The sequence below is a fragment of the Octopus bimaculoides genome, chromosome 4 (assembly GCF_001194135.2).
Source record: "Octopus bimaculoides isolate UCB-OBI-ISO-001 chromosome 4, ASM119413v2, whole genome shotgun sequence".
Lineage (NCBI taxonomy): Eukaryota > Metazoa > Mollusca > Cephalopoda > Octopoda > Octopodidae > Octopus > Octopus bimaculoides.
In genome coordinates, this window is record NC_068984.1 from 38362102 (window position 1) to 38376998 (window position 14897).

General features: G+C 34.9%; 1 protein-coding gene across 3 annotated transcripts in view; it reads left to right on the forward strand.

Annotated features, from left to right (window-relative positions):
• The window catches only part of LOC106878700 (myc box-dependent-interacting protein 1), a 120225-nt gene that overhangs the window by 95875 nt on the left and 9453 nt on the right, over positions 1 to 14897 (forward strand). For all 3 annotated transcript variants that reach the window (XR_001410535.2, XR_008263893.1, XM_014927996.2), the window contains exons 7-12: positions 6019 to 6104; positions 7400 to 7475; positions 11229 to 11311; positions 12472 to 12578; positions 13193 to 13275; positions 14315 to 14533. Coding sequence is in view for 1 of the 3 variants with exons in the window: in XM_014927996.2 (XP_014783482.1) it covers positions 6019 to 6104; positions 7400 to 7475; positions 11229 to 11311; positions 12472 to 12578; positions 13193 to 13275; positions 14315 to 14533 (654 nt within the window). In the remaining 2 variants the exon portion in view is untranslated. The remainder of the gene's footprint in view (positions 1 to 6018; positions 6105 to 7399; positions 7476 to 11228; positions 11312 to 12471; positions 12579 to 13192; positions 13276 to 14314; positions 14534 to 14897) is intronic.

Here is a 14897-nt window from a genome sequence, read left to right on the forward strand (position 1 = left end):
TATCTAATTTATGATATTATGAAAAACTAGTGCAAAATTAACATTAGCCAACAAGTAAAGAACTAAAATCTGCTTTATGAAAGTAAATATGCTCAACAGAGCATCCAGCTGTTAAAAAGAAAAAAATCCATTTAGTCCAAGAGACTATATGTGAATATTTAGGTATTCATCCATGTATTAAAATGCTTGGGGAAAGAATGTGATACGTTTTCTTCCCACCTCAACCTCTTCATTATACACCTGCTATTTATATTTTTATTATTTTTCAGTAGTTTTATTGTAGTTTTACACTTTCACTGAACAGCTATGTATTCCTGAATTGGAGAAATATTTTGTTTCAATTTTGTCTTTTTCATTGCACTGAAAGTATTTTATGTGTTTTCGAAGTGCCCAGTCATGATATTGTCTGTATATTGTGCATAAGCATATGTTCTGGAGTTTTGGTTACATATCTGTCTACATGTCTGTTAATCTTTCCCAAGATACCTTATAGGGGTTGTTTCTGTTTTCAGTTTCCCTATTCTGGTTGTTTGTTTTTTCAGTATTTTTATGAAAATAGAAACACAAAGTAAATGGCATACCATCGATGTTTCCAATAAATATTAAAGTTGAAACAAATACTTTGATACATAACTCAGCAAATATTGTAGTGGAAATTTCCTGTTGAAGAAATGAATGGTGGACGAGGGTAGAATCAACATATTGAATATAAGAGAGTTGCATGATGAGGGAAAGTTGGAAAACAATTACAAAAATTGCCCCAAAATACATTAACATAGTATATGAGTAGTTGAGACGAAGAGTGGTATCAGTTAATGCAAAATTGAAAAGGTATGATTTAAGAAATGAATGGTACAGACAGAATAGACTGTTCCATTCAAATTAGAAAATAATGTTATTTGATGAACTTGAGAGTAAAAAGAATGACATAATTTTCCTGAATGCAGAAGAAAGTAGAGAATTTTGGAGTGGAATTTGGGATCAATCAGTCAAACAGATCAACAATACAAGAATGATTAAGAAAGTTAGAGGAAACAATGGGTGGTGTAGTGAAACAGGAAAATATAGTTATTGGAATATGAAGTTACTTACCAAAAATGAGGAACAGTTGGCCAATCAAGTAAATGGTAGCTGAATATTTTCTGAAGATGTTTGAATGGAGTTTGGGCTATTAAAGTGCACATGATTAATTTTGAGGGGGTGGGGGGAAAGGGGTTCAAAGAGAAGATATACAAATGCCAGAAAATGAAAGAATGAAGGACTTAGAGAACGTTACAGGATATAAATATCTGGACATGCTAGAGGCTAACAGAACCAAAAAGAAGGAAATGAAAGATGGGGTTATAAAAGAGTACAAAAGGAGATTATTCTTTTCTTTTCTACTCTAGGCACAAGGTCCAAAATTTTGGGGGGAGTAGCCATTTGATTAGATCAACCCTTGTATGCAACTGGTACTTAATTTATCGACCCCAGTATGCAACTGGTACTTAATTTATTGACCCCGAAAGGATAAAGGCAAAGTTGACCTTACCACCTTACAAAAGGAGAATATTGAAGTTACATAAATTCAAGAACAGTACACTCTGTTAAGTGGTTGGTATTAGAAAGGGCATCCAGCTGTAGAAACCATACCAAAGCAGGCATTGGTTAGATCCTGTCAAACCACTCAACCCATGCCAATATGGAAGATGGATGTCAGAAAGTTGATGATGATGATGATAAATATATATTTACTTCGCTATTAAATATTTTGCGAGATATAACTCTGAGAAAATCCACGAGACTAGCAACCAAAGAGAGTCACAATTTTGACCTACTTTTTAGTGTTCTCTTTAACCGTTTAGTCAGAGAGTGAAGGGAGCATCCAAATGCCTTTATTTTTTGTTTTGTTTTTCTTTGGAGGTGTCCTAGACAGGAAGAGTGAAAGTTATCTCAAACTGGAAACTTGGTCTGAATGCTTGAAACAGTAAAATCTGGTCAAGGGACTCAAGGACACATGGCAGTGTTGAAGCAAGTGATAAATTAAATCTACTAACCAAGAATTGAGAGTGCAAAATACCAAAACAATTACCACAACATTTTTTTTATGCTCTAACAATTCTGTCAATTCCCCGCCTTAGTCTTATTGAGTTTCACTGCTGTCAGATACCTAATTATGACTTCTAAATTATACATGATAAATGTTAAATATATATTCTCATTCTTTTATAGGCTTCAGTCTTTTCACTGCAGCCATGGGCTTTAGTCAATCATATTAACTCTAGCATTTTAATCTGGTGCTTATTTTATCAATCTGTACATATAGAATGGCTAGGTTATGTCTTTGATGTAGATGGATGCAACATGGCATGAATAAACACACACACAAGTTTCTGCAGTTTCCATCTACCAAATTCTATTCACAAAACTTCAGTCAACCTCAGGCTACATGGGAAGGTGTTTTCTCAAGGTTTTACATAGTGGGATTGAACCCAGAAACTTCTTGCTTACTTGTCTATGCTTATGCATTGTTTTGAAATAATCTATATAAACCTATGGTGGTATATTATATAATTTTTCTCTGTTACAAAGTGTACACCAGTGGTTGATTGATTATGGAATACTGACAGCTGTATAAACTGTCTAACTAAAGATATGTGGTTCTGACTACATTAAAGGTGAATGAAATGTAAATTAGGTCAAAATAGCAGTCCTGTAGTTATCAGATCAATAATTTCTCACTGAGTGTTCTAACAAAGAGCAAGATAATACATGCTTGCATACATACACACATACATACATCTGTGTGTGTGTGTGTGTGTGTGTGTGTGAGGTGTATGTGTGTAATTATGAATAATTTTAATTGAAGAACTCTATGCATGGAGAGTAATAAACATATGTACACTCAGCAAATTTTTTGTCATCATCATCATCCTCATTGTTTTAGATTTGCTTTCCATGCCGATGTGAGTTAGATGGGTTGTCATAGTCCAAGTTGTTATTCAGAGTTACTGCTGTCCTTGTTGGGCTGGAAGACCACTTCTCACTTGTATATTTTCTCCTAGGTATCATTTCTATGGCTGCATGTTGTTCATAACACCCTAACCCTAATCCTAATCACTTTAAAAACTGTATTGAATGCATTTTTGTTATGGTACCAGCAGGAGTGAACATCTCTTGCTTTATACACACACACACACACATACACACACACACACGATGAGCTTCCATACAGTTTCCATCTAGTGATTCCACTCACAAAGTATTGGTTGATCTTAGGGTACAGTTGAAGACACTTGCACAAAGTCCCACACAGCGATATTGAACTTGAAAGCACAAGGCAGCCAGCCTTGTCTGCACCTTATAGAAGATTGTATGATGCCTGTGTGCAAACAACCATGCTATACGGCAGTGAAACATGGGCTGCGACTGCTGAGGACAGCCATGTTACACGGTAACAAAATATGGGCTGTGACCACAGAGGATATGCATAGGCTTGAAAGAAATGAAGCTAGTGTGCTTCACTGGATGTGCAATGTCAGTGTGCATGTTCGACAGTGCAAGCATCTTGAGAGAAAAGTTGGGTATAAGAGTCATCAGATGTGGTGTGCAAGCGAGACAACTGTGCTGGTATGGTCATGTGATGCGTATGGTTGGGGACAGCTGTGTGAAGAAGTGCCGATCTCTAACCATGGAGGGAACCTGTGGAAGAGGATGACATGAGACAAGGTAGTAAAGCTCGATCTTTGAACATTGGGCCTCATGGAGGCAATGACAAGTGACCAAGACCTTTGGCGATATGCTGTACTTGAGAAGACCCACCAAGTGAAATTGTAGTCCTGGCTGATACCGGTGTCATGTAACTGGCACCTATGCCAGTGACACATAAAAACATCCTTTAAATGTTGGGCCTCATGGTGGTAGTGATAAGTGACTGAGGCCTTTGGCAATATACCATGCTTGAAAGGCAGCGAGGTGGCAGAAACGTTAGCATGCCAGGTGAACTGCTTCTTGGTATTTCGTTTGTCTTTACATTCTGAGTTCAAATTCTGCTGAGGTTGTCTTTGCCTTTCATCCTTTCGGGGTCGATAAATTAAGTACCAGTGGCATACTGGGGTCGAATTAATTAACTGCCCCACTCTCCCAAAATTTCAGGCCTTGTGTCTAGAGTAGAAAAGAATATACCATGCTTGAGAAGACTTGTCAAGTCAAGTGAAATCATAGTCGTGGCTGATGCAAGTGTTACATAACTGGTACCCATGCTAGTGGCACATAAAAAGCACCCACCACACTCTTGGAGTGGTTGATATTAGGAAGGGCATCCAGCCATAGAAACCATGCCATATAAGATTGGAGCCTGGTACAGTTTACCAGTTTTCAGTCAAACCGTCCAACTCGTGTCAGCATGGAAAACGGATGTTAAATGATGATGAAGATGGCAACACTGAACTAAACCTTAATATGTTATCTTTGTGAACTGAGGCACTGAGATTGTTTTTGTGGGACTCACCAGTTGTTTGTAAATCATAGACCTTTATGTGGGCAGACTAATATCCTACTGACTTACCCAAATAACTTTCTCACCTTCATTCTATTTTTCATTTTCTGTCTAGCTTTTACTGTTTATCACTCATTCACTGTCTCTTTCAATTTCTTTCTCATGTACACATTAATATTTCCATAGTAACATAGATTGTGGTGGTTCTGGAAATTGCATTACTTTGCATTGATTGTTGAAACAAAGTTTCATAGCTTGATTTTCTTTTGAAAGCCAACCAGTCAACCATAATGTGGTTGGAAATAGAAGTCACCCAGCTAAATTAGGGCAAATTTCAGTTATATAGCTTATCTTAATATTAGTGATAGTGTTTAAATTCTTGTCTTCCAGACACTCTTTTATTTAAATGTTTTATTCTATTTTCTTTTTATATCAGTGTGAATTTCATAGTGAAGTTGTGTTTTCTTTTCTATTTATTTTATTGTTGATAGACACCTTTTTTTATTTGCTTTGTTGTTGTTTAGCTCCAAGTTTGTTCTGATTGAACAAATCTAGGATCAAAGGAATTCCTGCTATGACCATCCAGTTTTATGTTTCATAGTGTATCTATCTTGGACATCATCATAATATGTCTGTTCTTTTGTACACACATATCTCACTAGTTGCTGTAGTCCTTTGTCTTCCCCTGCATGAGATTCAACCACCTGGGATCAACTTTCACCATTTCTTTCCATGTCTTTCTGTCTATCTTCCTTTCCTGCCAATTCTATGTATTTCAAATTCTTGATACTTCTTTACCTAGCTTTCATCCTTCATATGCATCATATCTCTGTACTGGCTCAGTCTTCTCTCATACAAGATACATCTGATTCTTTTACCCACTTCTTCTCTAAGTTCATTTGTGCTATGTTGTGCTTGTGTGACTCTCATAAGCAACTCATCTACACCTTGTTTTCTCAGCAACCACCAAGCTACAAAACATGGTAATCTGTCAAAGGTCATCTTCATTTAAGTCTGGTTCTCAACTGGGATCCATATGACCCTTGGGGGTCCATATAACCCTTGGGGGTCCATATAACCCTTGGGGGTTCATATAAGATTTTAAAAAAATTTGTGCAATAAATTGGTTATACATCTACAATACACTTTAAGAATTTATGTAGCTGTCTCACTTGAAAGAGAAATGTTGATTCTGATTTAGCAAATTACTTTGTTGTTGTTGTTGTGTAGCCCTTGGTCAACCCTGAAAGAGTAGATCTTTGGTCAAAGTTATTCCAGCTGTGGCCAGCCATCTTATTTTCAGACATAATGTATCTAGACCTACATAATGTAATGCATACTTTTTTTGAAGGAAGTTATGATTCGAGGGAGACTTCGCTGCTATTTTTAGCAGTGTAAATGACCATGTGGAGGTTCTTTCTTTTACTCATAAATTACTGTTTTATTTTACTTGTGTATGAGATAAATTAATATAAAAAATTATAAAATTGTCTCATCTCTTTCTTGTTAATGGCTGAAAATATTTCTTTCCCTTAATTTAGGCACAAGAAGAGTTTACAGAAGCCAAAAAAGTGTTTGATGATATTAATAATGAGCTACAAGTTGAACTTCCAGAGTTTTATGACAAGTAAGTTAATATTTTCTTGTATCTTAAAACTATTTATAACTTTACTTTCAGTAAACATTGGCTGTTAACATGAGCACAAGGTCTTAAATTTGAGAGACGAGTAGGGTTGATTGTATCAACCACAGTACTTGAATGATGCTTATTTTAACTTCAAGTTTCATCCCAGAAGAATGAAATTTTGAACTTAATGCCTCTAATAAGTATTACAACCACCCTGATACTTGTGAGGGATCAGAGCATTTATTGCTGTATTTAATCTACCTGTCCACTGTAGTAATCAAATCTTCATTGTTATATTTAAAAACAAGCAATATTGGAATCTTGTCTTATGATATAAATCTTGTCTGAGACATTAATTGAATATTCCTAAGTTCCCACTTGGCTACAACACTATGAGATTAAAGTTAATGGAATGATGAGAAGGAGTTTAATTAGCAATGACTCTCATCTGTTAAATATTTATATCGTTGCCAGTGCCCCCGGACTGGCTTGTGCGGGTGGCACATAAAAGACACCATTTCGAGCGTGGTCATTTTTGTGCGGGTAACACGTAAAAGCACCCACTACACTCTCTGAGTGGTTGGCGTTAGGAAGGGCATCCAGCTGTAGAAACTGCCAAATTAGATTGGAGCCTGGTGTTGCCATCCGGTTTCACCAGTCCTCAGTCAAATCGTCCAACCCATGCTAGCATGGAAAGCGGATGTTAAACGATGATGATGATGATGATGATGCTCTGATTACTCTCAAAATTGCTCTAATTCACTCACCAGTTGTTGGTTTTACATGTCTCATTACAAAGCCTGTATAACTTCACCTTGATAATAATTATTTTAACACTTTATAAGTGAACTGCTTATCTTACCTACATTTCTTATACTGCAGGCACGACTCTATGGTTAAGGAGCTCACTTTGTAACCACTTGGTTTCAGGATTAGTCCCACTGCATGACACCTTAGAAAGGTGTCTTCTATAATAGCCTTGGGTTGATCAATACCTTGTGAGTGAATTTGTTTGATGAAAACAGTGTACAAGCCCATTGTGTGTATAATGTGTGTGTGTGTTTATGTTTGTTCTCCACACTGCTTGACAACTAGTGTTGGTGTCTTTACATCTCCATAGTTTAGCAGTTAGTTAAAAGAACCAATAGAGTAAGTACCAGACTTTAAAAATACATACTGGGATTGATTTCTTTGACTAAACTCTTCCAGGAAGTACCCTAGCATGGCCACAGTTCAATGATTGAAACATGTAAAACAAAGATAAAAGGCTGTATAATTTCAATTTGTTATTTCAGACGGGTACCGTTTTACTCCCAATCATTCCAAAACCTGTTTGCTGCAGAAAAAGCCTTTCATTCAGAACAAGGAAATGTAAGTAATAGTATCCTTTAATTTTTTTTTTTTTAATTGAAACAAAAATTTTCGAAGTTTCACTTTTTCTTATCCCTTTAAAACTCATAGACCTGTCTAGTCCATATTAACAACCATTCTCTCATTGATTTAGTTTTCTCCCTCTGTGTTCTTAGTTGAGTTCAAGTCCTATGAGAATCCATAAGTACAGTAATGCATAAGCATCAATTCAATCAGCAGTTTTCTATATCCCTGGCCAAAGTAAGGTTTAAATTTAGTTAACAAGTCATTATTTTATCGATTATATTCAACCCAGGGTAGCATGACATATCATTGATTGTGTAGACTTTGCTATTTTCCATTACAAAAATGACATTAATTTTTCTTAATATTTCTAGAATAGTCAAACCTGGGGCTCATTTGAATGCAGGTCTGTTTGATCAATGCTGATTTAGGTCTTTAAGATTTACACACTGAAATAAATAGATTGTTTTGATCAAAGCTATGGTGCAATTCCTGAATGGATATTTTATATTATCCATAATTTTTCCACCTTAATGTCTTAACCTCCTGTTAGAAATTTCATGTGGAAATTTTATTGGAATTTAAGATATAATTTCAAAAGTATTTATCTATCTATTGCACAAAGCAGTTTAACCCTTTAGCATTTAAACCAGCCATATCCTGCCAAAATATTCTACTTGTTTAATGTTCAAACTGGCCAAACCTGGCCTCACACGTCTACTCATTCTAAAAATGAACAATCACATCACTGATATCTCAAAGGTACAAGATAACTCATGGTTAATTCAAAACAATGTGAATAAATAAGCATTACATTTGACAGAGGTTAAAGGTTAAAGGTGATAAATTGGCTGAATTGATAGACTGTTGTCTAGAATGATTTGCAATACTGGTCCAACTCTCTCTGCTCTGAGTTCAAATCTTACCAAAGTCAACTTTGCTTTTCTTCTTGGAGTTCATAAAAAAAAGTACTAATCCAAGGTAGTGGATTAGCAAAACTGTTAGTCTCAGATTGGATGCCTTATGTTGTTTGTTCTGACTCTCTACATTTTGAGTTCAAATCATGTTGTGGCCTACTCATGTGGTCTTTGGTTCGAGAATATTTCCTGGCCCCTGCCTTATACTAGTCTCAGAAACCCTGTAAATGAAAGGATGGATGTTAGTATAGATGGGAAAGGGCTATGAATTTTGAAGGAAGAAAAATAACTGAAACCTAGAAAATTTTAGTAAAGGATAAAAAAAAAGCATATGTACCATTATAGGTACTGGCATGGCTGTGTGGTTAAGAAGCTTGCTTTGCAACCACATGGTTTCAAGATCAGTCCCACTGCGCAGCACCTTGAAGAAATGCTGGCCAATGTTTTATGGGTGAATTTGGTAGACAGAAACTGTATGGAAGCCTGTTGTGTGTGTGTGTGTGTGTGTTCCTTCCTTCCTTCCACCTGACAATCTGTGTTTGTTTATGTCTCTGTAACTTAGTGGTTCGGCAAAAGAGGCCAGTTGAATTAGCACCAGACTTGAAATAATTACTGGGGTTGATCTGTTTGATTAAATCCTTCAAGACGTTGTTCCTGCATGACTGCACTCCAATGATTGAAACAAATAAAAGAAGATAAATGATATTAAAAAAAATGTACATTTTCATCTACAAGCTCCTTGAATATAGATGACAATCAGCTGATGAATCGGGTTTGACTCTCAGTAATAGTTATTTCACTTCGGCCTTTAGCAAAGGTACATACAACACATCTCCAGTTACTCCACCTCCCGAAGTTAATAGTGTTATTGATCAAGTAATGAGTACTTCTCATTATAAAAGGTCAAACAATTGACATTTTTACCATTGAAAGTACTCTTAACTATAATTTTAAAATATGTTTGTATTGTAGCCACAGGTCAACTCTGGTGGAGCAAGTTTATGATCAAAGCTATTTCAGCCTTGGTCATCCTATCTTTGTGGGGACATCTTGAAACACATTTATTTAATGTGTCCTTTCTTTTTTCCTAAGGTGATAAAGGCTAGGATCAACTGATTGAGTTTCTTGAAGACATCACTCGAGTCACTGATTGTGGATCATGGGTCGATGTTGTTTACCTTGACTTTACTAAAGCTTTTAATTCTGTGTCACACAAAAGACTTATAGCAAAACTCTCTGCAATGGGTGTGAAAGATGATCTTTTTAACTGGTTGGACTACTTCATTCTCAGTCAAAAAGAGGTAGTCACGGTTCTAAGACAGCATCCTTCATCCTATGAGATGTCATCTGGTTTACCGCAGGGATCTGTTCTTGGTCCCCTTTTGTTTGTTGCATATATTAATGACATAAATGTCAACTTGAAGAATGCCACAGTGCTGAAATATGCAGACATCAAGCTGTACCTTGAGATAAAAAGGACAGATCCTGAACACTATAGATCTTTCCTGCAATCAGACCTGGACACAATGCAACACTGGATCATGTATATGGCTATGGTGTGGCCACACTTAGAATTTGCATCACCAGTTTGGAACCCCTATCTTGCTCAGGACATTGACCTTCTGGAAACTGTTCAGAGATGTGCAGCCAAGTGAATACCCTCCATCGGGCATCTACCATACTCTGAATGCCTTGCTTTCCTGGGCATAGATACATTGAAGCTCCAATGTCTGGCAACTGACTTGGTAAACACCCACAAAATTATTAACCATCATGCCAACAACCACCTTGAACACATTTCGAGTTCCATGTGTCTAACACATGTAGGCATGCCAACAAAGTCAGAAAACAACACAACTCCCTTAACTTTTGGAAACATTTTTCACACTCGAGAGTTACTGAAGCATGGAACAAACTACCTGCATCAGTTGTTAGTTGCTGAAAAATTGCATCCTTTAAAACCGCTTCCTGAAATTTGCCTACACTACACCTGATATCTCCACCTCTATGTATGCACACACGTATGTCATGACTCATACACTGTTCACTTTCCTGACTTTTGTACATAATTCTATGTACTGTACATGCACCTTTGATGAGTTGTAGTACACCTGAACACTATACACAATAATTTAATTCATCATCATTATCATTTAACATCCACTTTCCATGTTGGCGTGGATTGGACGGTTTGACTGAGAGCTGGCAAGCCAGAAGGCTGCACAGGTGCCAATCTAATCTTCCTAACACCAATTATTATTATTATTATTATTATTATTATTATTATTATTATTATTATTGTTATTATTATTATTATAAGTGGAGACATGGTTGTGTGGTAAGAAGTTTGTTTCCCAACCACATGGTTCCAGATTCAATCCCACTGTGTGTCACTTTGGACAAGTGTTTTCTATTATACCCTCGGGCCAACTAAAGCCTTTTGATGGATTTGGTTGATAGAAACTGAAAGATGACCATCATATATATATATGTGTGTGTGTGTGTGTTTTCCTTGTCTTGACATCACATGGTAGTTCATTTTCAGTTTTCTGCGAGAACATGTGCGGCCACAGGGAACAATTACTTTGCTTGGAAGCAGGGTGGGGGTTAGCAACAGGAAAATCTCTCTCAATAAACTCCATCTGATCCATGCAAGCATGGAAAAAGGGACTTTTAAATGACGATGATGAAGTTAATAAAGTGTGATCTGAGGGCCATTTAACTGTTGTTTCTTGCTGGTCAAGTAAACGCATAAGTTTCGTTTGTTGGTTTAAAATACAGTTATTTATAACCGTAAATTGTTTTGTTTTTCATTTTCTATATTGTTTTCCAGATATCAGCAACTTTGATTGAAATTTGTGAGTCTTTATCAGCAAATTTTATATTACCTGAAAGAAAATCAACGATACGATCAGTGTAAATATATATTCTATTTCTATTTATATGAATCTATTTTTGCTAGTTTCAAATCCAGTTTATATTTTTTTTCATAGTCATATTCTGTCTGTAGGTGAATTTGATTTCCTTTTTTTTTCCTTTTGAAGATTTAATATTAACATTAATCTCACATCACTTCTTTCTCTGCTCCCCCCCCCATCTCTCTCTCTCTATCTATCTATCTATCTATCCACACACACACATGCATGCAAATGCACACATATACATCCATCTCTTTGCTATTATATCTCTGTATCTGTCTATCTTTCAACCTATCTGTCTACTTATATATCTATCTGTCTATTCATGTTTATATATCTGTCTGTCTTTTTATCTGTCTATCATTCTGTCTGTTTGTCTCTATTTGTTTGTGTTTACCAAATCCTGAAATGTCTGATGGTGAAAATGTTTGGTGTGTTTGCAAAAACTACCATACATCTGTTCTATTATTTGTGTATAGATTTCAGATAAATCTATAACATGTACAGTAAAGATGCAAAACTACAGAAAAACACAGCAATTCAATTACCTTTTGAATTACTTATTAATTTTCATTGAATTTTTCTCTACTCATCATTTAATGTATTTTGTTTGGTGGTATACTCTAGCAAAATATTCTCATTTTAATGTCAATAAATATAAATTTATACAAATTATGCAGCTAATACTCATAATAACTCTGAATATTTAGATATCTCTAGTTCAATTCTAGGTTTAGGCATGTTGATGTGGTTCTGTTTTGTTCTTGAAATTAATAGTAACCAAAATTTCTATAGTTTGACTTAGGGAAGGTGATAAAAGGAGATATTGTGGTCGCATAGTATATATACCAGTGTATAAGACATTTTTTTAATTATTAAATGTAACAAAAATTATCATGTGTCTAATGTAATCATATTACAGATGTGATACCTAGTGTATGATGAATATAATGAAGCATTAAATTTATTTTTTCCAATAGTATTTTTTTTCTAACAAAAAGTAGGGGTTTGTTTTATGTGAGAGTGTCTCTTATACACCAGCAAATACAGTATATATCCATTAATGCATAATCATCATTATAATGATATTTCTGATATAATATTGGTGGCTTTACTTTTATTTGGCATAATTTTTGTTCAATCCTTTTTATTTTATAGATCTGAGAGCAATCATCACCTTCAAAATGTAATTGACAGCTTCCAACAGTTTCAGATGCAATCTAAAGACAATGGTGTAATCTCCTTAGTTTTAAAGAGTGATTCAGGTAACTTAATAATTAACGATAGTTTTCACAATCAAAATAACTGCCCTTGATATATTATTTGAGTAATTTATATTAATCATAATATAGGAGACTGTACATTTTAGTGACTTGAAGATTCAGGCTACATAAAAACTTCTTCAAAAGGATACAATTCAAATGAAACTTTTGTCTTGAATCTCAAGTTTCAGGAAAAAAACCCATATGCAGCTGAAAAATGCTCTATTCATCTGTTTTACATACACTCTCCATGCTAGCATGGGTTAGACAAGTCCATTTTTACAGCTAAGTGGCCTTCTTTTTTGCTAGCTCTTACCTAATTTTTTTATTATTGGACTTTTTATTCCATTTACCTTTCAAAAGGCAATGCCACAAGATGATTTATTAGTAAAGAATGTAAAAAAAATCACTACCATATTTGTCTAACCCATGTTAACATAGAAAAATGGATGTAAAATGAATGAATACATATTTAAAAAAAACTTTTTGCTTGCTACTCTGAACTTGAATTAGCACTTTTTCTTTTTAAATTTTTGAATGATTACGAAATTTGAGTATTAGTTAAATATATCATTTTTTTGAAGATTATTTATAATAATTTTTTATTTCTTTTCCAGAAAATACAACAATTTGTCCTAGTCAAGAGGATATCAATGAACCAGAGTCTGAGCTTTATCAAAATGTGACCATCACTAACCAAGTAGGCAATACGAAATTTTACCTCTTTTACTATATGTTAATCTTAAGCTATCAACTCTTTTATTAGTTACATTCTTATACTTTCACTTCAATAATCTCCGACCTGATGTCTTTTCTTTGCTAATTCTTATTATTTGTCCATAATATTGTTGCTTTTCTGTCACAAAATCTTTCCTAATTCTGATTGCTTCCTTAAGAATTTGTTTACTGTTGAACAGAATATAGCTTACTCATTTTTCAGTAACTTATAACAAGAATTTCATTCATATTAAGATATCAAATTCATTGGAAATTATGTTATTACCTACTTTTATCATCTTAGTACTGATTAAAATTCAAGAGTTGTTAGGGAAACATATCTCGCTTTTTATTGGATCACACATTTGGTTAAAGAGCTTCATTTCGGTTTCTTGTGAATTCCAGATTTTCATATAAATCCTATCCAAGATTGCAGTAAAAAGAGAGAGATACATCACTTGATGAGTTGATAGTGATAAATGTGTGGCATTTTTGCAAACTGTTATTCAAAGTAGCATAAAATGTTATGTGGCCATCCACAATGATTAGGATAACAGCAACTTCTACTACCATAACCAAGTTAACGAAGTTGCCAAATTAAAAATGTTGGGGTTAAATAGCAACAAATTAAAATATTTTACTCCTATATGAATGATTGGATTGTTTGTTACTCCATTGCTTAATTGAACTACTTATTTATTCAATTAACATGTAAATGGTTGAGTATTCTAAAGACACGTACTTTTAATGTAATCTTCAGGCAGAATCAATGCGCACAGTGTGACAAAGCTGGCCCTTTGAATTACAGGTAGAGCTTATTCAGTAGGTTTTCACATGTTGAAACCTATTTCATTCACAAGGCTTTTATCATTTAAAGGTTATATAAGACATTTGCCCATGCTGTAAGAGTGAACCTAAGATCTCATCAAACTTTTTAAACACTCAGCCATAATGTCCTTAGTTATACACATACACACACACTTTTAAATAATTGGAGTGTTTTAAATTTTCACTATTCACAGGAACACCCTAACAGTGGAGAGAGTTCTGAAGCAGTCTTTCAACGTACTTCACCAAGTCTACAGGCATCTGCTAAACCATCTGAAGATTCTGCAGGCTCAGTAAGTGTTTGCGAAGAGAATGTTTCAGAATATCAGTCATGCCTTGAAGATTCTAGTCTCTATGAAGTACCCCCAAACAACCAGTCCCTTAAAAAGCTTCCAGATGGTATACTATATCAAGTATGTATTCTCTTCTCTTTATTTTTTATTTTTCCTTTCTTATTGTTAAACTAAGTCAAGTTGATAAGAAAACTAAATATTTGCTAGCTTTGCATTTAAATCCTATTTAACTCAACTTGTATTTTCATTCTCCTTCAGTCAATAAAATAAGATATGTAAGTTCTTGAACTAGCTGGAGGTTTGAACATATTAGATGAGTAACTCACAATTTTGAATTTCAATTCCACAACAAATAATTCAAGACGCTTAGAGAATTGAGGAGAAGGTCTAACACACCATACAATTTAAACTCACCTGTTGGTTTTGGAGCAGCTTTAGCAGAGTTCACTTTGTTGCAAGCACTCAGGCCAGACCCCCCCCCCCC